This window comes from Scyliorhinus canicula, chromosome 3 (genome assembly GCF_902713615.1).
Source record: "Scyliorhinus canicula chromosome 3, sScyCan1.1, whole genome shotgun sequence".
In the NCBI taxonomy this organism is placed as follows: Eukaryota; Metazoa; Chordata; class Chondrichthyes; order Carcharhiniformes; family Scyliorhinidae; genus Scyliorhinus; species Scyliorhinus canicula.
In genome coordinates, this window is record NC_052148.1 from 227,823,785 (window position 1) to 227,850,069 (window position 26,285).

Sequence of the window (26,285 nt, forward strand, 5' to 3'; positions counted from 1 at the left end):
ACAGGGTGGGCATCAGGCAGCTGAAGGATCTGTTTGTAGATGGGAGGTTTGCGAACCTGAGAGAGCTGGAGGAGAAATTCGGGCTCCCCCCGGGAAACGTGTTTAGATATTTGCAGGTGAAGGCATTTGCTAGACGCCAGGTGGAAGGGTTCCCCTTGCTCCCCAGCAGGGAGGCGAGCGATAGGGTGCTCTCGGGGGTCGGGGTCGGAGGGGGGGAGGATATCGGACATATACAAAGTAATGCAGGAGGCTGAGGAGGCATCAGTAGAGGAGCTGAAAGCCAAGTGGGAGGGGGAGCTGGGAGAGCAGATAGAGGATGGGACATGGGCTGATGCCCTGGAGAGGGTTAATTCTTCCTCCTCGTGTGCGAGGCTTAGCCTCATTCAATTTAAGGTGCTACATAGAGCCCATATGACGGGGACAAGGATGAGTCGGTTCTTTGGGGGTGAGGACAGATGTGTCAGGTGTTCGGGAAGTCCAGCGAACCATGTCCATATGTTTTGGGCATGTCCGGCACTGGAGGAGTTCTGGAAGGGGGTGGCAAGGACGGTGTCGAGGGTGGTGGGATCCAGGGTCAAACCAGGATGGGGACTAGCGATCTTTGGGGTTGGGGTGGAGCCGGGGGTACAGGAGGCGAGAGAGGCCGGAGTACTGGCCTTTGCATCCCTAGTTGCGCGAAGAAGGATACTGATACAGTGGAAGGACGCGAGGCCTCCAAGCGTGGAAACTTGGATTAATGACATGGCAAGCTTTATCCAGTTGGAAAGGGTCAAATTCGCCCTGAGAGGGTTGATACAAGGGTTCTTCAGGCGGTGGCAGCCTTTCCTCGACTTTTTGGCTCAAAGATAGGGTGCAGAGGTCGCAGCAGCAGCAACCGGGGGGGGGGGGGGGGGTGGGGGAGAGGGGGGGGTGGCAACAACGGGTGTGGTGGGTGATTTAAGGTTGTAATGCGGGCAAATTTGTTCGCAGTTCATGTTTGATGTTAATTGTTGCTTTGTTTGTTTTTGGGGGGGAGGGAGGGGGGAGGGACAGCGCGCGCGGGGGGTCGGGCGGGGGGGGGATATTTGTTAAGAGGGAATATTTTGTAATAGTCTATGGTTAGGTGGGGTAAATATTTTCATGTAAAAAATCTCTTCAATAAAAATTATTTTAAAAAACAAAAAAACAAGATCCGTGACTACCAGCAACCCAGGCAAGATGATCGAGATTCCGGTTCCTCAGCAGCTCAGGTACCACGGCAATCTCTGCCAACTGGCGTGCATTCAAGCAGAGATTTGAGATTTACATGGTAGCATCCGACCTAGATGGCGTGGCCGATGCTGAGAAGATAGATCTTCTACTCACCATTGTGGGTGAAAGTGCAATAGAAACCTTCAACTCCTTCAAGTACTTCAAAGGGCAGGACAAAAGAGACTTCCAGACAGTCCTGGACAGGTTTGAAAACTACTCAAGGTGAACACAACAGAAATCGTTAAAACTGGCGCCTAGACTCACCACGAGGCAAAGGTAGGTTTGCAACAGAAGCATGCAGAAAAGGCAATTTTGATTGGCAACCATCTTGCGCAAGGAGCCGCACATGCGCAGTTCCCAAGAAGACACGAACCAGCGAAAAGAGCGCACAGTGAAGGAAAAGCGATCTGTGCATGCGCAATCCATTCCTACACTCCACGTCACAAGCGCCATGATGTCAGAGGCCCCGGACCATGTCCACTTAAAGGGGAAATGTCCGAAAATAGTGAAAAAAATTTTAAAGCCAGAAAACACAATTCTTTCACCTGGAACGACAGCACAATGCCTGAACTTCGACCAGTAGCTGAAAGTAACCTCCGCAGAACCCTGCAACAAGCAGTTAGCACCGCTCTAAGAGATGATTTAGTCTTAGAAGACTATGACTCAGACGATGATTTCATCATTGGACGTGGCGACTTCAATACCAAACCGCAATGAGATGTACATTGAAGCATCCGACACAGTCATGGACGAGTTCTTCAGATTTGAGGATCCTCAGCCCAGCATAGACGACATCCTGACCCATGAGTACAGGATTCTGCTGCGGCCTGACGGCTGACGCCAAGAGACAGAGAGCGGTACAAGCCCACAGAGAGCAGCCTGACGCCAAGAGAGTGGTCCACGCACCATGAAGAATCCCCGACTCCGCACAGAAAGCAATGACAGACTCCACAGCGAGACCACTGCACGACTCCATTGAGAGCGCACAGACCGACTCCACAGCGAGATCACTGCATGACTACACACAGGGAACGATGCCAGACTCCACAGAGAGAGCAATACAAGCCTCCACAGTGAGCTCGTTGACAGATTCCACGATGGAAGCAACGCAAGACTCCAGAGCGCAGACCTTGCATGAACAGGACCATGAAGGCCTCGCAACCTTACCTGAGCAACCAGCAGCAGACGATGCAAGTCTGCAACGCTCAAGTGCACAGCAAGATGACTATGACAATCTACCCAGGTTATTTGAGCCACCAGAAGAAGACTCTGACAGTCTACCCAGCTCATCTCACCGACAAGAAGACACTGAAGGTCAACCCACTGTATGTGCGACAAGTGACAAAGGCTTCACAATTCCCATACAAGATGTAAGGCACCTCAGCAAGACTGACAGATCTCAGCTAGTATGTACAGAGGCACTCAATGATCAAAGTGAGGTACTAGTGACTCCAGTGACACCATGTTATTTCAAACCTCATCTACTTGAGCCTCTCCACAGGAACCTGAAATGACTCCAGATGGGGAGCATCAAGAAACCAAAGGTGATTCAGGTGAACCAGAAAGGGCTCCAGACGGGGAGCATCGACAAGCCAAGGATGATTCAAGTGAACCGGCATGACTCCAGATGGGGAGCGTCGAGGAATCAGAGACGGCACGCTCAATGAAACAGCAGATGCCACAAAGGACACTGACACAAGTAACTTTGTGAAGGACTCGAATTCTCCACTCGGTGTGGTCATTGAGCGCAACAACAAAGACAACAACAAGAAGCGTACCAGAGGCAACAAACACAACAACAAGCACGTCAATAACAACAATGACACCAACAATAGAACAACAATTGGTACGACATGGTAAAACTCTGCCCATGAAGGACAATGCTACTGCTCAGCTCAGAACAATGGCGGGAGTGCAAACATACCATGGCATGTCAACGTCATCATAACTATTATTTGGTATTGTATATTCCTCAACGTCATCATAACTATATTTGGTATTGTATAATCCTCAATGTCATCATAACTATTCTTTGATCTTATATCGTCATCACAGTCTTCATAACTTGTTCATGCCATCACTTATTTACCTGTTTTTGTTCAATTTTTCTTTAACACTGTACAGAAAATATGTAACACGAAAAAGGGGGGAATATGCATCACTGTACATACACAAGGGGTTAATGTAAATACACTGTAACTAAGTAAACACTAGAGGGAGCACCAGAGACGTCATGACATGCAGACATACAGCTAATGAACACATAGAATAGGAGACAACCAAGTCACAGTCAAGACACCCAGAGGTGACACTACCACAAAGGGGCATTACACAACCCATATATAAGGACAGGTCACACATGCTCTGTCTCTTTCCACAGGCGACATTTAGAGAGTAGGACAGGGGCAGATCAGAAACATCATATCTACCACGTGGCTTAGAGCAGACTGGTTAGTTAAACTGAGTTACTATAGCAAGATTAGCAGGAGAGTCAAACTCATAGAGAACTGTGCTAATGGTTCAATAAATCACATTGAACTTACTTCAAAATCTGGAGTATCTTTTGGTCAAAGCTGCATCGAGTTGCAGCCTGTGTTAACCCACAGTACATAATAATACCCACTGGAGTTTAGACGAATGCCAGGTTATCTCAAAACATAATGCAATTTGATAGGTAGATACTACAAAGATGTTTCCACTTGTGACAGAGATTAGAATTGGTGACAGTTTGAGACAGAGATTTGGAGAATTTATGCTCTCAAAGGTCGTCAGTGTGCGACCTCTCTTCCCCATGAGTCTTGGGGTATGGGGAGCAGACAGCAAAGTATGTTTCAGCCATGATTTTATTGAATGACAGCACAGATTCGTACAGATGAATGGCCTCCTCCAGCACCTAAGTCCTATGTTCCTAAGAAAGGTGGGAGGATAGATTGAAGGCACAGATCAGCAATGATCTATTGAATGGCAGCACAGACTTGAGGGGCTGAATTTCCTCCTTCTGTTCCTACATTTTAAATGTCCGCTGTGCTAAGCCGCAATTGGAAGAGACTTAATCTTGTGAAATACTATGTAGTTCCAAACTAATTTAACCATGTTCTCATCTTTATTCCAGGTCCAGTGCCTGTACGTCTGGTGAATGGCAGCAACATGTGTTCCGGGAGAGTTGAGCTCTATCGTAATAAGGTCTGGGGAACCGTCTGTGACAATGGCTGGGATGTAAAAGCAGCGAATGTGGTGTGCAGTGTGTTGAGCTGTGGGAAAGCCCTGTCAACAGATAGAAGTGTCTCCTATGGAGAGGGGACTGGGGTGATCTGGTCATATAATGTGAGCTGTGATGGGACAGAGCCTACCCTCGATCAATGTTCTGTCAATCCAGGGATGGGGAATAACTGCACACATGCAGCGGATGTGGGAGTGACCTGCTCGGGTGAGTGGAGTTTCTTGGTAATGTAACATGTTGGCTGATGTTGGGATGATGTTGGGCTCATGTTGAGTAATGTTGGGTTGATGACTGGGTGTTGGGTGACATCTAGGTATAGGTTAGTGTGAGGGTTGATGTTGGAGGTTCGGTTGATGACAGAAAATCTGCCGTTCCCGCAATGATATTGGAATTGCTCTATATCACTAATGTCATGGAGGTGGACACAAGTATATGTAAAAGGCAGACTGATGCCTGTGACTGCTCTGTACAGCTACCATTGTGTGAACCAGTTTAAGGATGTTTCCATCTCTATTCCAGGTCCGGTGTCAGTGCGCCTGGTGAATGGTAGCAATGTGTGCTCTGGGAGAGTTGAGCTCTACCGTAACTCCAAATGGGGAACCATCTGTGACAATGGTTGGGATGTTCATTCAGCGAATGTGGTTTGCAGAATGCTGAACTGTGGGACGACTCTATCAGCAACAAGAGATTCCTACTTTGGAGAAGGGATTGGGGACATTTGGTTGGACAATGTGACGTGTAAGGGGACAGAACCTACCCTTTATCAGTGCTCTGCCAACCCACTGGTGGGGCAGAACTGCAACCACAAGAAGGAGGCCGGAGTGATCTGCTCAGGTAAGTGGAGTGACATTCTCAAATTTTTCAGAAGTCAGGTAATTCCCTATGGACGTGCGCGACTGTGGTACAGGGATTGCTGTAAATTTTCCACACCGTTTACTAGCCAAGCCAATCTAATCCCACTTTCCAGCTCACTCCCACAGTGTAATTTAAAAAATTATTTTCTTGGACAAGGGAATTGCTGGCAAGTAACCATTCTTATTGCCATCCTTAATTGTCCATGAGAGGATAGTGGGGAGGTTGTAGCAGCATTAACAGAGAGCTGGACAATGGTAGCAGCACCACAGAACGGGCATATATAGGTGGCACCACTCATGAGGGTGTGTGCTGCAAGAATGGCAGAGTGGGAAGTGACATTTGTTCCTATGGGACAAGACAGGGAAAGAATTTTGGGAAGATAGATCATGAAGAACAGCAGAACTGAGAGAAAAACCACCTGCCATCCGCCTGATTTATCCAATCCAGGGTGACTACAAGAGCAGGTCAAAGGTTAGGAATTCTGCAGCGAGTAACTCACTTCCTGACTCGCAAAGTCTGCCCACAACCTACAAGTCACAAGTCAGGAGTGAGATGGAATGCTCCTCTTGCCTCGATAAACGCAGCTCCAAAAACACTTAAGAAGCTTGACAGTATACAGGGCAAAGCAACCCACTTGATTGGTACCCCATCCATAAATGTTCAGTCCCTACATCACTGACACACAATGGCAGCACCAAAATTCTTGAGGTAGCAGCTTCCAGACCTATGACCACTACCATCTAGAAGGACAAGAGCAGTAGACACATGGTGACACCGTTACCTGGAAAATCCCCTCCAAGCCACTCACTATCCTGATTTAGAAATATTTCACCCTTTCTTACCTGTCGCTGGGTCAAAATGCTTTAACGTCCTCCCTAATAGCATTGTGGGTGTACCTACACCACAGGGTCTGCAGCGGTTTAAGTAGGCAGCTCACCATTACCTTCTCAAGGACAACTAGGGATGGGCAATAAATGCTGACTTCACCCGTGGCACACACATCCTGTAAATATATTTTTAAAAGCATAAATGCAGACGAGGATCAATTGGAAAAATGGCCTGTTTCTGAGTTGCACATTCTCTGACACCATTCCTGGTTTTCTGAAACCACTGGAATATGTTTGCCTTTCTCAAACTTTCTTTATCATAGATTGTGATTTCTTTCATAATTATTTTTAAGGGATATCAGCATGACATCACTGAAAGGGAAATGTGACATGTAATCCAGTCTTAGTTTCACTTTTGCTTTACACAGAGCGCAAATACACAGCACTGACTGCTTCAATCTTAATAGCCATGTATAACTGTTCCCACGTAATAAATATTAATACACAACATATTTATCGTATGAGCAATTCATGCCGTGTGTCTTGTACAATAAATAGGTCCAAAGTATTATATCGTTATAAGACCACAACAAATTGAATGTCCATGTTGACAGAAACTGCCCGAACAAAACCAAACTCCAGGTGTATTAAACAGAAGCTAGGGTCTAGATGTGCTGTTCCGCTGTTCCAGAGTGGGCAGCTTCCATCCTAGTCCCTTCAGTAACAGCAACTCATGACTTTTGAACACTCACTGAGAACCTCACATGAGCTCCCAATCCTCAAATTCCAATTCCATTCCAAACACAGGTCCATAATTACAGTAAATTCTAAATCATTGTAGTTAAAACCAGAAAGGTTTCTAACATTTCTCAATTTTTATTCCAGGTCCAGTACCCATTCGACTGGTGAATGGTAACAACATGTGTTCCGGGAGAGTTGAGCTCTATCGTAATGGTGTCTGGGGGTCCGTCTGTGACAATGGTTGGGATGTAAAAGCAGCGAACGTGGTGTGCAGTGTGTTGAACTGTGGGAACGTCCTGTCAACAGATAGAAGTTCCTCCTATGGAGAGGGGACTGGGATGATCTGGCCATTTAATGTGAGCTGTGATGGGACAGAGCGTACCTTCGATCAATGTTCTGTCAACCCATGGTTGGGAAATAACTGCACACATGCAGCGGATGCAGGAGTAATCTGCTCAGGTTTGTGGAGTTTCTTGGAGTAAATGGCAACACGTTGGCTGATGTTGGGATGTTGTTGGGTTCATATTGGGGTAATGTTGGGTTGATGACTAGGTGTTGGGTGACATCTAGGTGTAGGTTATCGTGGGGTTAGTTTTGGAGCCTTAGTTGACGTTGGGAAATACATAGGAACATACATAGAAAATAGAAGCAGGAGAAGGCCATTCAACCCTTTGAGCCTCCTCAGCCATTCATTATGCTCATGGCTGATCATCAACATCAATACCCTGATCCTGCCTTCCCCTCAAATCCCCATATCCAAATAACCCCAAGAGCTATATCACATTCCTTCTTGAAATTACACAATGTGTTGGCCTCAACTATGTTCTGTGGTACTGAATTGCACAGATTCACCACTCTCTGGGTGAAGACATTTCTCCTCACCTCAGTCCTAAAATATTTGTCCCTTGTCTTCAAACTATGACTCTTAGTTCTGGACTCCCCATCATCAGGAACATTCTTTCGATATCTACCCTGTCTAATCCTGTTAGAATTATGTAAGTTTCTATACGATCCCCTCACTCTTCTAAACTCCAGTGAATATAATCCTAACCGACTTAGTCTCTCCTCATATGACAGTCCCACCATCCCATGAATCAGCCTGGGAAACCTTTACTGCACTCCCTCCATAGCAAGAACATCCTTCCTCAGATAAGAACACCAAAACTGCACACAATACTTCAGGTATGGCCTCACCAATTCCCTATACAATTGCCGTAAAACATCTCTATTCCTATATTCAAATCTTCTCGCTTTGAAGGCCAACATACCATTTGCCTTCTTTACTGCCTGTTGTACCTGCATGTTTACTTTCAGCGACTGATGCATGAGGATACCAAGGTCTGACTGAGTATCCATCTCTGAATTTACATCCATTCAAATAATAATCCGACTTCCTATTGTTGCTACTGAAACGGATAACCTCACATTTATCCACATTATACTGCATCTGCCATGCATATGCCCACTAACTCAGCCTGTACAAATCCCGCTGACGAATTTCTGCATCCTCCTCACAACTCATCCTCCCACCCAACTTTGTATCATCTGAAAATTTGGAGATAATGGGGGCGATTCTCCCAAATGGAGACCAAGTGTTAGCGCCATCGTGAACGCCGTCGTGAAGTGCGAAACGGGCACGGGGATGACCGATTATGGCCCACACAGGGGGCCAGCACTGGAGTGGTTCACTCCACTCCAGCTTCCCATCTTGGCGCCAAATGGGCGTCGCGTCAACCCGCGCATGCGCAGTTGGGCCGGGCCAACCTGTGCATGTGCAGGGGACTTCTTCCGCGCGCCGGCCCGACTCAACATGGCGTGGTGTTCAGGGGCTGGCCGTGCAGGAAAGTAGGCCCGGGGGGAAGAGGCTGGCCCGCCGATCGGTGGGCCCCGATCGCAGGCCAGACCCCATCGGAGGCCCCCCTGGGGATGGAGCCCCCCTCCTCTCCCCCCGCCCCCCCCAACAGGCCGCCCCCCCAACAATTCGCGCAGAGTTCCCGCCGGCAGTGACCAGGGGTGAACGGCGCCGGTAGGACTCTGTCGTTTCCGCGCAGCCATTCGGCCCATCCGGGCTGGAGAATCGGCAGCCCCGCCGATTCCAGCGGCCCGCGGCCAGCGCCACACCAACCACGCCGGCGCAAATGGCACCGATTCTCGGCACCTCGGAGAATCGCGCGCCGGTGTCGGGGCGTTGTGGTGTGGTTGCGGCGTTTCTCCGGCCCGGTGGGGGACTCGGAGAATCACCCCCAATACATTTAGTTCTCTCATTAATATCATTGTATCATTAATTTATAATGTGAACAGTTGGGGTCCTAGCAGAGATCCCTGCGGTACCCCACTAATCACTGCCTGCCAATCAGAAAAAGACCCATTTATTCCAACTTTATGATTCCTGTTCGCTAACCAGCTTTCTGTTCATCTCAACACACTACCTGTTCCCATAATCACTGTTTGTGCGGAGTCTGCACATCCTCCCCGTGTGTGCGTGGGTTTCCTCCGGGTGCTCCGGTTTCCTCCCACAGTCCAAAGGTGTGCAGGTTAGGTGGATTGGCCATGATAAATTGCCCTTAGTGTACAAAATTGCCCTTAATGTTGGGTGGGGTTACTGGGTTATGGGGATAGGGTGGAGGTGTTAACCTTGGGTAGGGTGCTCTTTCCAGGAGCCGGTGCAGACTCGATCGGCCGAATGGCCTCCTTCTGCACTGTAAATTCTGTAAATTCTATGGAATAATCCCATACGTTTTAACTATGCATAATAATCTGCTATGTGAAACCTTGTGGAAAGCTTTCTGAAAGTCTAAATAAACCACATTCATCAATTCTCCCTGGTCAACTTTACTAGTTACATCTTCAAAATATTCCAGTAGATTTGTCAAGCTACTTTATTCATATCAAAGTACGAATTTAGTTCCTCAGCCATTTCTTTGTTCCCTGTTCTGAATTCCCCCGTTTCCGACTGTGAGGGGCCTACATTAGTTTTTATCTGTTTTTCTCTTTACATAGCTCTTCAAACTTTTACTGTCAGTGTTATGTTCCCCGCTAGCTTACTTTCAAATTGTATTTTCCCCTGATTAATCAATCCCTTGGTCCGCCTTTACTGAATTTTAAACTGTTTTCAATCCTCAGGTCTATTGCTTTTTCTTGATAATTTGTGTGTCTCTTCTTTGAAACTAATACTATCTCTAATTTCCCTTGTAAACCATGGTTTGGCCACAGTGCCCTTTTTACTCTTGCGCCAAATAGGAATAAACAACTTTTGGAGTTCACCCATTAGTCCATTAAATGCCTGCCATTGTCTGTCCACTGTCCTTCCTTTCAGTAATGTTTCCTAGTCCATCATAGCAAGATCATGCCTCATATCATTATAGTTACCTTTATTGATGTTCAAGACCCTGATCTCAGAATCAACTAACTCATTAACCACCTTGATAAAGAATTCTATCATATTATGGTCACTCATCCCCAAGGGTTCTTTCACAACTACGTTTCCAACTAATCCATCTCATTGCACAACACCCAGTCCAAGATAGCCTGTTCCTTGTTGGTTCCTCAACATATTGGTGCAGAAAAGTATACCAAAATACATGTCATAATATCCACTCATGTATATCATGAGATGCAGACAGGCAGTGATTGACACACAGGATAACCAATGAACACATACGACACAGAACAACCAATCACCAGACAGGACACCACCACTATAAAGCCCACAGGGCATTAAGGCTCTCTCTCACAGGACACGGCTAGGGAGATAGTCGCAGTGCACAGGCCAATGAACATCATCACCATGTGATAGAGAGCTAGTCTGGTCAAGCCAGTAGGAGGTTATCAGTTAGGTTAATAGAGTGTCAACCCACAGCAGATTATGTACAGCAATCAACAGGTTCAATAAAACAGTGTTGGACCATCTCCTGTGTCGGAAGCCTGTTTCTCATTTTACTGCATCCAGTTGCAGTCGATGTTAGACCAACACAGATAACACATCAATACACTCCAGAAATTCCTCTTCCATTGTACTGTGACTAATTTGACACACCCAATCTGTATGCATATTAAAGTCACCCATAATCGCAGATATCCTTTATCACATGCATCTCAGAAGTACCTGTCTAATGTTGTTCCCAGCATTACTACTGCAGTTTTATGGGCTTTATACCAACCCCCTCAATGTTTTTTGCCCCTTGATGTTTCTTAACTCGATCCAGGCACATTCCACATCATCTGTACTAATATATTTCCTCAATATTGTATCACTATTTTCTTTAATCAACAATGCAATTCCACCACCTTTTCCTTTCTGTCTATTCTTCCATAAACTGAATAGCCCTCAATGTTTAGTTTCCATCCTTGGTCACCTTGGAGCCTTGTCTCCATATTCCCAACTGTGTCATATCGCTATATATCTATCTAGTGTTTCCATAATGATATTGGGGTCGATCTGTATCAGTTACGTGACGGCGGAGGACACAAGTGTGTGTTAAAGGCAGACTGATATCTAGGCCCGTTCTGTATCTCCACCATTTTATGAATCAGTTTAAGAGTGTTCTCATCTCTATTTCAGGTCCGATGTTAGTGCGCCTGGTGAATGGTAACAACGTGTGCTCCGGGAGAGTTGAGCTCCAATGTAACTCCAAGTGGGGAACCATCTGTGACAATGGTTGGAATGTACATGCAGCGAATGTGGTCTGCAGAATGCTGAACTGTGGGACGGCTCTATCAGCAACAAGAAATGCCTACTTTGGAGGGGGGACTGGGAATCGTTGTTTGGATAAAGTGAGGTGTAAGGGGACAGAACCTTCCCTTGATCAGTGCTCTGCCAACCCACTGGTGGGGACTAACTGCACCCACAATAAGGTGGCTGGAGTGATTTGCTCAGGTAAGTGGAGTTACCTTCTCAGTTTTTTCAATTCCCTATGGATGTGTACGACTGTGTATAGGGATTGCTGTTCAATCCCTACACCCTTTACTAGCCCAACCAATCTAATCCCACTTTCCAGCTCAGCCCCACAGTGTAATTTAAAATTTAATTTTCTCAGACATGGGAGTCGCTGGCTACACCATTGTTCTTATTGCCCATCCCTAATTGCCCTTGAGAATATAGTGGTGAGCTGTCTTCTTGAACCACTGCAGTCCATGTTGAGTAGGTACACCCACATTGCCGTTAGAGAGGATTAAACAGTAAAAGTCCCCTCCTCACCCCCTTCCCTTATAACAGTGAAGTTCCAATTTTCCACCCAGGCTAATCCCAGTCTCCTCTTCACTCCCCACTCCATGTAATGTTCTATTTAGTCTAATCCCACTCTCCTACAAACTCCCCATCCCTTGAATATACTTTACTGCTCAGTCCATGTAATATTTAATATTCTACGCAGTCGAATTCCACTGTCTCATTTGTTCCGCACATGCTTTACATTTCCAATCAGTCTAATTCCACTCTCGTGCTCACTCTCCATGTTCTTTAATATCTCACTCTGGCCTCTGCTCTATCCCCCACCTTGTGTCATTTTACTGGGTTTCTGAAAGTGTGCTTGGTGATTGGGGTGTGGTTAAAATGCAGTTGGGACATCTTAATGACACTTCCCAGAAGGGGAATGTAAAGGTGCCACCAGTAATGAGGGTCTGCTGCAAGAATGGCAGTGGGCATTGACACTTGTTCCTTTGGGACAAGATAGGGAAAGAACTTTGGGGAGATAGACAATGAAAACCAGCAGAACTGAGAGAAAGCCCACCTGCCATGTGCCTGATCCATCCAATCTGGGGTGACTGCAAGAGCAGGTCAAAGGTTAGGAATCTTGCAGCGAGTAACTCACTTCCTGACTCACCAAAGCCTCTCCAAAATCTGCAAGGCACATGTCAAAAGTTTGATGTAATACTCTCCCTCGCCTTAATAAATGCAGCTCCAAAAATACTTAAGAAGCTCGACAAAGCAACCCACTTGATTGGTACCCCATACCCCATCCATAAATGTTCACACCCTCCAGCACAGTGTAGTGGTGTGTACCATCTGCAAGATACACTGCAGGAACTCACCAGAGCTTCTGAGGCAGCACCTTCCAAACCCATGACTGCTACCTTCTAGAAGGACAAGAGCTGTAGACACATGGGGACATCACCATCTGGAAAATCACGTCCAAGCCACTCACCATCCTGACTTGGAAATATATATTTTTTGGAAATACTTTTATTAAAATTTTAAAATCATTTTAATACAAAACCCACAATAACAAACAATAAAAGTTCCCTCCCCACCCCCTTCCCTTATAACAGTAAAACTTAGCTACTAAGTCCCTTTCACCCACCGCCGCTCCCCCCCCCCTCCTCCCAACAGCTAACAGTGACCAGCTCTTTCAAGTACAATATATACGGCCGCCGTCTGCAGTAAAATCCTTCCACTGATCCTCTCACAGTAAACATCTCGAGATGTAACAACTCCATCAAGTCATGTCGAGGCGCTTGGTGGTGGAATCGACCTCCAACCTATGAGTATCCATCTTCTTGCCACCTGTGAGGCAAAGTTCAGGACGCCTGCCCTCACCCCCGTCCAGAGTTCTGGTACAATCGAAACACAAAAAATGGCCACCAATGGACGAGGCTCTAAACCTATGTTCAGCATTGCCGACATAGTCTCAAAAAACAACCCCTGAAGTCCGCCAACTTTTTAATTTTTTTTATTTATAAATTTAGATTACCCAATTATTTTTTCCAATTAAGGGGCAATTTAGCGTGGCCAATCTACCTACTCTGCACATTTTTGGGTTGTGGGGGCAAAACCCACGCAGACACGGGGAGAATGTGCAAACTCCACACGGACAGTGACCCAGAGCCGGGATCGAACCTGGGACCTCGGCGCCGTGAGGCAGCTGTGCTAACCACTAGGCCACCGTGCTGCCCTCAACTTTGAGCACGATCAGAATATGTGCACATGATGTGCCAGGCCCCCCAGACAATGATCGCATTTATCCTCCACCCCTTCAAAAAATCGACTCATTCCAGCCTTCGTAAGGTGTGCTCGGAACACCACTTTCAGCTGGATAAGTCTCAGCCTCGCACAGGGCGAGGTCGAGTTCACTCTCCTCAACACCTCACTCCAAACTTCCACCTCCAAGAGCGGACCCAGCTCCTCCGTCATTTTGCCTTCGCACCCTCAACAGAGTCCCTCTCCTCCCCCATCATCCGCTGAAAGGTACCTGATGTGCTGTCTTCCTCCGAACGAGAGCAGGATAAGAAACTCTCCAGCAAGGTAAAAAGCTGCTTCATCAGATAAGCTCAAAAATACTTTTAGACCCAGCTGCGCGCCTGGAGGTACCTGAACCCATCAACCTCTTGACCCCATATTTTTCTTTCAGTTCCTGTAAGCTATCGAACCAACCTTCTAAAAATAAGTCTCCCACTGTCTCTAAACATTTATCCTTCCATTCCCTAAATTTCACATCCGACCAGCAGGTTCGAATAACTGATTTGCATAGATAGGGTTCATCTTAGACCCGGCCCTCAAGTTAAAATGATGGTGGTGTTGCCTCCAAATTTTTAATTGGCTACCACTACCAAGTTAGATGAGTGTTTTTTTGGTACCACCGGTAATGGAGCACCAGAGCTGCTAGGCTTGCTCCCCTCACAGACTTTGCTTCTACCCAAACCCAAAGCTCATCCGAATCTCCAAACTATCTAGCACCTCTTCAGCATTAGCTGCTCAGTACTGAAAGTTTGGCAAGACAAAGCCCCATAATTGTTTCTCCCTCTGGAGCAACGTCCTCCTAATCCTTCGGCACTTACCCATCCAAATAAACAGTCAATTCTTTCTGAACAAAACCTTGGGTAAGAATATCGTAAGGTGCTGGAATAAGAATTAAAATGTTGGTAAGATGCTCATTTTAATCGATTGCACTGGGCTTGCCAGAGATAATGGGAGACTGTCCCATCTTTGCATGTCCGCGTTGACCTTCGGTACCAGATTCGTATAATTCAACCTCCAGAGTTTCCTCCAGCCCCTTGCTATCTGGACACCCAAATATCAAAAATGACCTCCAGCTAGCCGGAACGGCACACTGCTACATCCCCCTCTCTGCCTCAACAACCGAACTGCAAAGTATTCACTCTTATCTATATTTATCTTGTAAACAGTAAAGGCCGCAAAACGCAGCAAGATTCCTATACTGTTATCTATTGGCACTTCCGGATCCTTCACATATAATAGTAAGTTGTCGGTGTACAGCAAGACCCTGTGTTCCACCCCACCTTGAACTATTCCTCCCCATGTATTTGAGGGCCTCAGGGCCATGACTACTGGCTTTATTACTCGTGCAAACAGCAAAGGTGACAATAGACATCTCTGCCTGGTACCCTGGTAAAGATGAAAGGAGTCAGAGGTCACTTTGTTAGTGCAAACACTGGCAAATGGGGCCCTATATAACAGCCACACCCATGCTGCAAAGCCCGTCCCAATTCCAAATTTTTCTAAAACCGCAAACAGATAATCCCACTCTACCCGGTCAAACACCTTCTCCGCGTCGAGCAAGATTAGATCTCCAGGACCCGACTCTCCCCCTGAACAAGCACCACATTCAAAAGCCCGTCTCATGTCCGCTGTCAACCTCCGCCCTTTCATAAACCCGTTTGGTCTTTCCCCACTGTAGTGATCTCTGTATCTGTACATAGATAAGGAGTTAATGTATAGTCATTACTGAATGATCACTCGAGGGCAACACTAACAGGGGGTATAAAACAGACTCAGTCTGCTTTCCTGCCTCTTTGTGTGTATTGCGACTTGAGACCAGAGGTGTAGAGTTAGCTCAGAGTGCAAGTATAATTAGTCATAGTTAATTCTAGTTCTATCTTGTTTAATTTAATAGCTAGTAAAAGGATTGAAGAATCAAACTCACAAATTAATTGATTAGTTAATCAATAAATTATTTGTTTTCATCGGACGACTTTGAGTATTCACCATTAAACCATAAACAAATGAGTAACATATATTATTACAAGTAATATAACATGTTACTTGGAGTTGTAACATAATACAACACCCACCACCTCTGGCAGGCAAGGTTCCAGTCTTAATGACGGCCACCTTACCTAACAGCTTCACATCCACATTTAGTAGGGAGATTGGATGATACAACCCACAGTCTAAGGGGCCCTTGTCTTTTTTCAAGAGCAGGAAAATCGAACCTGCCTCAGTGTCAAAGCACCTTTCTCCAAGGAGTCCCTAAACATCCCTAACAAGAGAGGGGCTAATAGGTCTATGAATTTTTTCTATAATTCCACCAGGAACACGTCAGGTCTCAGTGCCTTCCCCGATTGCATAAGTTTCATTGCCTGTTTGATCTCATCCAACTCTAGTGGAGTTCAAGGTCCTCTTGTAACTCCTTCACCTTGGAAAACACCAACTCACCCAGAGATTCAACCATATCTTTTCCATTTAGGGCAGCACTGTGGCACAGTGGTTAGCACTGCTTCCTCGCAGCACCAGGGACCCGGGTTCAATTCTGGCCTTGGGAAACTCTTTGTGGAGTTTGCACTTTCTCCCTGTGTCTGCGCGGGTTTCTTCCGGGTGCCCCAGTTTCCTCCCACACTCCAAAAATGTGCAGGTTAGGTGGATTGACCATGCTAAATTGCCCCTTAGTGTGGGGTTACGGGGATAGAGCGGGGGAATAGGGTGGGTGCAAACTCGATAGGCCGAATGGGCTCATTCTGCACTGTAGTGATTCTATGATCTTGTGGATGGTACGACCCTTATCAATTTTGGTAAAAGGCCTTAAATACTTAATTTGCCTTCTCCTGATTTGAGACCAGCCCTTCTATCCTGTGGCCTAATCTGGGCAATGTCCCTCTCAGCCTCCTGTTTCCTCAGTTGATATGTCAGGAGGCGACTTGCCTTCCCCCTGTATTCGGAAATGGCCCCTTTAACTCGCCTCAGCTGCGTTTGTATTTTCCTCCTCTCCGCTAATAGTTCGTCGGATGGGGGTCTGCATATTTACGATCTGCCTTTATAATATTGTCTACTAGTTTTTCCTGCTCCCTCCTTGCCTCCAGCTCGACATATGCCATTAAAGATATAATTTCTCTACAACCTTCAGTACTTCCCATAGTGTCGAGGGAGAGACCTTGCCATTGTCAGTATTCAAAATATAATCCTGGATAGTTCCCAAGATCCTTGCACAGAACCGAATGTACGCTAGCAGACCCACATCCAGCTGCTCCCCCTTTCAATGTCCCTTACCCACCCCCAACTCAGGGTCCATCTAATGTGGGACATGGTCAGAAATTACCACCGCCGAGTACTCAGATGTCTTCCTCCTGCCATTAGCGATCGGCTTATCTGACTTGGAAATATATTGCCGTTCCTTCACTGTCAATGGGTCAAAATGCTGGAACTCCCTCCCTAATAGCACAGTGTGTGTACCTACACCATAGGGTCTTCAGCGATTCAAGATGGCAGCTCACCGTCACCTTCTCTAGGGCAACTAGGGATGGGCAATAAATATTGGCATAGCCAATGACGCCCACATCCTGTAAATGAATTTTTTAAAGCATAAGAATCAATTGAAAAATTAGCCTGTTTCTGAGCTGCACATTCTCTGACAGCATTCCTGGCTTTCTGAAACCAAGAGAATATGACTGCCTTTGTCATACTTTCATTATCATAGATTGTGATCTCTTTTTTAATTGACGTTTAAGGGGTATCATGATGACATTACTGAAAGGGAAACATGCCATTTAATCCAGTCTTAATTTCACTTTTGCTTTGAGCAGAGCACAGATACACAGCGCTGACTGCTTCAATCTTAATAGCCATGTATAACTTTCTCACGTGCCTCGTCTTAATAAACTCACAACATATCTACTGTATGAACATTTGGTGCTTTGTGTCTTGTACAGTAAAAACACCCAAAGTATTATATCTTTATCATAATATGACAGCTGGTTGGAGCATGTCAACTAGAAATCAGGAATAGTAAGGCGAAAAAGTCACTGATAGGAGTAGTCTATAGACCACCAAATAGTAACATTATGGTGGGGCAGGCAATAAACAAAGAAATAATTGATACATGTAGAAATGGTACAGCAGTTATCATGGGGGATTTTATTCTACATGTCGATTGGTTTAACCAGGCCGGCCAAGGCAGCCTTGAGGAGTTTATAGAATGTATCCGCGATAGTTTCCAAGAACAGTATGTAATGGAACCTACGAGGGAACAAGCGGTCCTAGATCTGGTCCAGTGTAATGGGACAGGATTGATTAATGATCCCATAGTTTGGGATCCTCTCGGAAGGAACAATCACAATATGGTGGAATTTAAAATACAGATGGAGGGTGAGAAGGTAAAATCATACACGAGTGTTTTGTGCTTAAACTAAGGAGATTACAATGGGATGGGAGAAGAGCTAGCTAAGGTAGATTGCGAGCAAAGACTTTATGGTGAAACAGTTGAGGAGCAGTGGAGAACCTTCCAAGCGATTTTTCACAGTGCTCAGCAAGGTTTATACCAATAAAAAGGAAGGACGGTAGAAAGGGAAAATCGACCGTGGATATCTAAGGAAATAAGGCAGAGTATCAAATTGAAGGAAAAAGCATACAAAGTGGCAAATATTAGTGGAAGACTAATGGACTGGGAAATCTTTAGGGGGCAACAGAAAGCTACTAAAAAAGCGATAAAGAAGAGTAAGATAGATTATGAGAGTAAACTTGCTCAGAATACAAAAACAGATCGTAAAAGTTTCTACAGGCAGCACGGTGGCCTAGTGGTTAGCACAACCGCCTCACGGCGCTGAGGTCCCAGGTTCGATCCCGGCTCTGGGTCACTGTCCATGTGGAGTTTGCACATTCTCCCCGTGTCTGTGTGGGTTTCGCCCCCACAACCCAAAAATGTGCAGAGTAGGTGGATTGGCCACGCTAAATTGCCCCTTAATTGGAAAAAATAATTGGGTAATCTAAATTTTAAAAAAAGGTAAAAGTTTCTACAGATATAAAAAACAAAAAAGAGTGGCTAAGGTAAATATTGGTCCTTTAGAGGATGAGAAGGGAGATTTAATAATGGGAGATAAGGAAATGGCTGAGGAACTGAACAGGTTTTTTGGGTCGGTCTTCACAGTGGAAGACACAAATAACATGTCAGTGACTGATGGAAATGAGGTGATGACAGGTGACGACCTTGAGATGATTGTTATCACTAAGGAGGTAGTGATGTGCAAGCTAATGGGGCTAAAGGTAGATAAGTCTCCTGGCCCTGATGGAATGCATCCCAGAGTGCTAAAAGAGATGGCTAGGGAAATTGCAAATGCACTAGTGATAATTTACCAAAATTCACTCGACTCTGGGGTGGTCCCGGCAGATTGGAAATGAGCAAATGTGACACCACTGTTTAAAAAAGGAGGTAGGCAGAAAGCGGGTAATTATAGGCCAGTTAGCTTAACTTCGGTAGTAGGGAAGATGCTGGAATCTATCATCAAGGAAGAAATAGCGAGGCATCTGGTTGGAAATTGTCCCATTGGGCAGATGCAGCATGGGTTCATAAAGGGCAGGTCATGCCTAAATAATTTAGTGGAATATTTTGAGGACATTACCAGTGCGGTAGATAACGGGGAGCCAATGGATGTGGTATATCTGGATTTCCAGAAAGCCTTTGACAAGGTTCCACACAAAAGGTTGCTGCATAAGATAAAGATGCATGGCATTAACGGTAAAGTAGTAGCATGGATAGAGGATTGGTTAATTAATAGAAAGCAAAGAGTGAGGATTAATGGGTGTTTCTCTGGTTGGCAATCAGTAGCTAGTGGTGTCCCTCAGGGATCAGTGTTGGGCCCACAATTGTTCACAATTTACATAGATGATTTGGAGTTGGGGACCAAGGGCAATGTGTCCAAGTTTGCAGACGACACTAAGATGAGTGGTAAAGCAAAAAGTGCAGAGGATATCGTAAGTCTACAGAGGGATTTGGATAGGTTAAGTGAATGGGGTAGGGTCTGGCAGATGGAATACAATGTTGACAAATGTGAGGTTATCCATTTTGGTAGGAATAACAGCAAAAGGATTTATTATTTAAATGATAAAATATTAAAACATGTTGTTGTGCCGAGAGACCTGGGTGTCCTAGTACATGAGTCGCAAAAGGTTGGTTTATAGGTGCAACAGGTGATTAAGAAGGCAAATGGAGTTTTGTCCTTCATTGCAAGAGGGATGGAGTTTAAGACTTGGGAGGTTATGCTGCAATTGTATAAGGTGTTAATGAGGCCACACCTCAGTTTTAGGCTCCTTACCTGCGAAAGGACGTACTGGCACTGGAGGGTATGCAGAGGAGATTCACTAGGTTAATCCCAGAGCTGAAGGGGTTGGATTACGAGGAGAGGTTGAGTAGACTGGGACTGTACTCATTGTAATTTAGAAGGATGCGGGGGGGCGGTGGGGGGAGGATCTTATAGAAACATATAAAATTATGAAGGGAATAGATAGGACATATGTAGGCAGGTTGTTTCCACTGGCGGGTGAAAGCAGAACTAGGTGTCATAGCCTCAAAATAAGGGGAAGTAGATTTAGGACTGAGTTTAGGAGGGGCAGGGGCTGGTTTAACACACTGGGCTAAATCGCTGGTTTTTAAAGCAAACCAAGGCAGGCCAGCAGCACGGTTCAATTCCCGTACCAGCCTCCCCAAATAGGCGCCGGAATGTGGTGACTAGGGGCTTTTCAGAGTAACTTCATTGAAGCCTACTCGTAACAATAAGCAATTTTCATTTTCATTTCATTTTTTTTCATTCAAGAGGAACTTCTTCACCCAAAGGGTTGTGAATCTATGGAATTCCTTGCCCAGTGAAGCAGTTGAGGCTCCTTCATTAAATGTTTTGAAGATACAAATAGATAGTTTTTTGAAGAATAAAGGGATTAAGGGTTCGGGCCGGAAAGTGAAGCTGAGTCCACAAAAGATCTGCCATGATCTCATTGAATGGCGGAACAGGCTCGAGGGGCCAGATGGCCTACTCCTGTTCCTAGTTCTTATGTAACCTCCATGTTGGCACAAACTGTCCACAAAATCAAAGCAAAAGCAAACTCCAGGAGGATTAAACAGAAGCTAAGGTCTGAATGTGCTGTTACAGGGTGGGCGGCTCAGAGCCCAGTCTGTTCATTAACGGCAACTCATGACATTGGAACGCTCACTGAGAACTCCAACCCCATTCCCATCACAGGTCCATAATTATAGTGAATTTTAGATCATTGTAGTTAAAACCAAAAAGGTTTCTCACATTTCTCAATTTTAATTCCAGGTCCAGTACCCATCCGACTGGCGAATGGTAGCCACATGTGCTCCGGAAGAGTTGAGCTCTATCGTAATGGTGTCTGGGGGACCGTCTGTGACAATGGATGGGATGGAAAAGCAGCGAGTGTGGTGTGCAGTGCGTTGAACTGTGGGAAAGCCCTGTCCACAGATAGAATTGTCTCCTATGGAGAGGGGACTGGGAAGATCTGGTCATTTAATGTGAGCTGTGATGGGACAGAGCGTACCCTTGAACAATGTTCTGTCAATCCAGGGATGGGGAATAATTGCACACATGCAGAGGACGCGGGAGTGATCTGCTCGGGTGAGTGCAGTTTCTTGGGATAAATGGTAACATGTTGGCTGATGTTGGGATGTTGTTGGGCTCATGTTGGGGTAATGTTGGGTTGATGACTGGGTGTTGGGTGACATCTACGTGTAGGTTTGTGTGGGGTTGATGTTGGAGTTTTGGTTGATGTTGGGAAATACATAGAAACATACATTGAAAATAGAAGCAGGAGGAGGCCATTCTGCCCTTCAGGCCTTCTCCACCATTCATTATGATCATGGCTGATCATCAAGTTCAATACCATGATCCTGCCCTCCACTCAAATCCCCATATCCCTGAACCCCAAGAGCTATATCTCATTCCTTCTTGAAATTACACAATGTTTTGGCCTCAACTGCCTTTTGTGGTAGCGAATTGCACAGATTCACCACTCTCTGGGTGAAGACATTTCTCCTCACCTCAGACCTAAAAGGTTTTCCCCTTTTCCTCAAACTATGACTCCTAGTTCTGGACTCCCCCACCATCAGCATCATTTTTTTTGAATCTACCCTGTCTAATCCTGTTAGAATTATGTAAATTTCCATGCGATCCCCTCTCACTCTTCTAAACTCCAATGAATATAATCCTAACCGACTTAGTCTCTCCTCATACGACAGTTCCACCATCCCATGAATCAGCCTGGCACACCTATGCAGCACTCCTTCCATAGCAAGAACACCAAAACTGCACACAATACTCAAGGTGCTGCCTCACCGATTCCCTATACAATTGCCATAAAACATCTCTATTCCTATAGTCAAATCCTCGCTATAATACAAATAATCTTTATTGTCACAAGTAGGCTTACATTAACACTGCAAGGAAGTTACTGTGAAAAGCCCTAGTTGCCACAATCCGGCACCTGTTCAGGTACTCAGAGGGAGAATTCTGAATGTCCAATTCACGTAACAGCATGTCTTTTGGGACTTTGGCGACGCTATGAAGGTAACAGACCATGTGCCTTCTTTACTGGCTGTACCTGCGCGCTTACTTTCAGCAACTGATGCATAAGGACACTAAGGTCTCACTGAGTATCCACCTCCCCGAATTTACACTCGCTCAAATAATAATCTGCCTTCCTATTTTTGCTACCAAAGAGGATAACCTCACATTTATCCACATTATACTGCATCTGCCATGCATATTCCCACTAACTCAGCCTGTCCAAACCTCACTGAAAAATCTCTGCATCCTCCCCACAGCTCACCCTCCCACCAATTTTGTATCATCTGCAAATTTGGAGATAATACATTTAGTTCTCTAATTCAAATTATTGATATATAATGTGGACAGTTGGGATCCTAGCACAGATCCCTGCATACCCCACTAATCACTTCCTACAAATCAGAAAAAGACCCATTTATTCCAACTTTTTGCTTCCTGTTTGCTCACCAACTTTCTATTCATCTCAACACACTACCCGTAATCCCATGTGTTTTAATTTTGTACAGTAATCTGCTATGTAACACCTTGTTGAAAGCTTTCTGAAAGTCTAAATAAACCACATCCACCAATTCTCCCTTGTCAACTTTACTAGTTATATCTTAAAAAATTCCAGTAGATTTGTCAAGCATGATTTTCCTTTCGTAAATCCGTGCTGACTTTGTCTGATTACGCCACTGCTTTCCAAATGCTGCACTATGAAATCCTTGATAATGGACTCTAGCAACTTCCCTGTTACCGACGTTAGGCTCACTGGTCGAGAGTTCCCTGTTTTCTCTCTACCTCCCTTTTTGAATAGCGGGATTATATTAGCTACCCTCCAATCTGTAGGAAACATTTCAGAGTCCAAACAGTTTTGGAAAATGACCACCAATGGGTCAACTATTTCTAGGACCACTTCCTAAAGTACTCTGGGATGAAGATTATCAGGACCTGGGGATTTGTCCACCTTCAATCTTATTAATCTCCTCAAAACCATTTCTTTACTAAATTAATTTCCTTTTGCTTCTCACTAAAACTGTTTTTTCTCAGAAGCTCCGATACATTATTCATGTCTACCTCTGAGAAAACAGAAGCACAGTACGAATTTAGTTCATCAGCCATTTCTTTGTTCCCTGTTATGGATTCCCCCGTTTCCGACTGTAAGGGGCCCACATTAGTTTTTATATGTCTTTTTCTCGTTACATAACTCTTCAAACTTTTACAGTCAATGTTTATGTGCCCTGCTAGCTTACTTTCAAATTGTATTTTCCCCTGATTAATCAATCCCTTGGTCCGCCTTTGCTGAATTTCAAACTGTTCCCAATCCTCGGATCTATTGCTTTTTCTTGATAATTTGTGTGTCTCTTCTTTGAAACTAATACTATTTCTAATTTCCCTTGTAAACAATGGTTTGGCCACAGTGCCCTTTTTACTCTTGCGCCAAATAGGAATAAACAACTTTTGAAGTTCACCCATCACCCATTAAATGCCTGCCATTGTCTGTCCACTGTCCTTCCTTTCAGTAAAGTTTCCCAATACATCATAGCCAGCTCATAATAATAATATAATAATAATCGCTTATTGTCATGAGTAGGCTTCAATGAAGTTACTGTGAAAAACCCCTAGTCGCCATATTCCGGTGCCTGTACGGGAATTGAACCCATGCTGCTGTCTTGTTCTGCATTACAATCCAGCTGTTCAGCCCACTGTGCTAAACCAGCCCCAACATAGGAAACCCCGATCATAGAGGTAACATAGCCCTTCATAGGAGTCAGCTGTTTAGCCCACTGTGCTAAACCAGCATTATCAGAGACCCCTCCCACCCAGGCATTGCCTTCCAGACACTTCCATCAGGCAGAAGCTACAGAAGTCATGCCTCATACCATCATAGTTACCTTAATTGAGGTTCAGGACCCTGGTCTCAGAATCAACTAACTCACTATCCACCTTGATAAAGAATTCTATCATATTATGGCCAATCTTTCTTTCACAACTAGATTACCAACTAATCCTTTCTCAGTGCATAACATTCCAAGATGGCCTGTTCCCTTGTTGGTTCCTCAACATATTGGTCCAGAAAACCATACCATACACTTCAGAAATTCCACCTCTATTGTACTGTGACTAATTTGACTCAACCAATCGCATGCAGATTAAAGTCATCTATAATCACAGATGTTCCTTTATCACATGCATCACTGAAGTACCTGTCTAATGCTATTCCCAACATTACCACTGCAGTTTGCTGGTCTGTCTACCACCCCTATAAATGTTTTTTGCCCCTTGATGTTTCTCAACTCGATCCAGACAGATTCCACATCATCTGTACTAATATCTTTCCTCAATATTGTATCGATATATTCTTTCATCAAAAATGCAATTCCAGGCAGCACGGTGGCGCAGTGGGCTATCCTGCAGCCTCACGGCGCTGAGGTCCCAGGTTCCATCCCGGCTCTGGGTCACTGTCCGTGTAGAGTTTGCACATTCTCCCCGTGTTTCCGTCGGTTTTGCCCGCACAATCCAAAGATGTGCAGGCTAGGTGGATTGGCCAAGCTAAATTGCCCCTTAATTGTAAAAGATTAATTGGGTACACTAAAAAATTTACAAAAATGAAATTCCACCACCTATTGGAGTGACCTGTTCAGGTGAGTGGAGTTCTCTGCTTGACTGATTTTCACAGTGCAGAAAAGGCCCTTTGGCTCATCGAGTCCACCCCTAATCTTGCGCTTATCCCGCTTACTTGTCCCATAATTTAAAAAATATATATTGTTACTCAATCTATAAGTTTGCGGATGATATGACTGTGGTGGGCCGAATCTCAAACAATGACAAATCAGACTACAGGAGGGAGATAAAACACTTGGTTGCATGGTGTACCGAAAACAACCTCTCTCTAAATGTCGGAAAAACCAAGGAACTGATCATCGACTTCAGGAAGCATAGCACGACACACACTCCCGTCTGCATCAATGACTCTGAATTGGAGATGGTCGATAGCTAAGTTCCTGGGGGGTCACCATCACCAACAGTCTGTCCTGGTCCACTCACGTTGATGCAACAGTTAAGAAAGCCCAACAACGTCTCTACTTCCTACGGAAGCTAAAGAAATTTGACACGTCTGCATCGACTCTCACAAACTTCTACAGATGTGCAATAGAGAGCATCCTATCCGGCTGCATCACAGCTTGGTATGGCAACTGCTCGGTCCAAGATTGCGAGAAGCTGCAGAGTGTGGTGAACTCAGCCTAATGCATCACACATTGCCACCCTCACATTGATTCTGTATACACCTCCCACTGCCTCAGGAAGGCAGGCAGCATTATCAGAGACCCCTCCCACCAAGGCATTGCCTTCTTCCAGACCCTTCCATTAGGCAGAAGGTACAGAAGTCTGAAGACCCGCACATCCAGACACAGGAAAAGCTTCTTCCCCACAGCTACAAAACTCCTCAACGACTCCCCCTCGGACTGATCTGTTCCCTGTAAGAACACTATTCACGATGCAGATTAAAGTCATCCATAATCACAGATGTTCCTTTATCTGCCCTATGCTGCTCTTGCTCGTGTATTTGCTTTGTTTGGCCCCTTGTTCCGCACTGTAACCAATCACTGTTTGTCCATATACCATTTGTGAATGTTCTTTGTTGATTATTCTTTTTGTCTACTATGTACATGCTGTGTATATTCCCTCGACCACAGAAAAATACTTTTCACTGCACTTCGGTACATGTGACAATAAATCACATCAAATCAAAATCAAATCAAATATTAGAAGCGTTTTCAAGTATGCACAGAAAGTAAAAGAGAAAGCAGCAACACCCATAATCATCAAACAGTAACCACATCCTAACTACCCCCATCTTAGCCCACTTCCACAGCCCTCCTTTTTTGATTATAGCACCAACCCCCAAAAAG

The 26,285-nt window shown here is 45.2% G+C and overlaps 1 protein-coding gene across 3 annotated transcripts in view; it reads left to right on the forward strand.

The window, feature by feature from the left end:
* Window positions 1-26,285, forward strand: part of LOC119963342 — a 320,297-nt gene that overhangs the window by 251,640 nt on the left and 42,372 nt on the right. For all 3 annotated transcript variants that reach the window (XM_038792342.1, XM_038792344.1, XM_038792343.1), the window contains 5 exons: window positions 4,343-4,657; window positions 4,970-5,284; window positions 7,018-7,332; window positions 11,435-11,749; window positions 21,130-21,444. In XM_038792342.1, coding sequence (XP_038648270.1) covers window positions 4,343-4,657; window positions 4,970-5,284; window positions 7,018-7,332; window positions 11,435-11,749; window positions 21,130-21,444 — 1,575 coding nt within the window. The remainder of the gene's footprint in view (window positions 1-4,342; window positions 4,658-4,969; window positions 5,285-7,017; window positions 7,333-11,434; window positions 11,750-21,129; window positions 21,445-26,285) is intronic.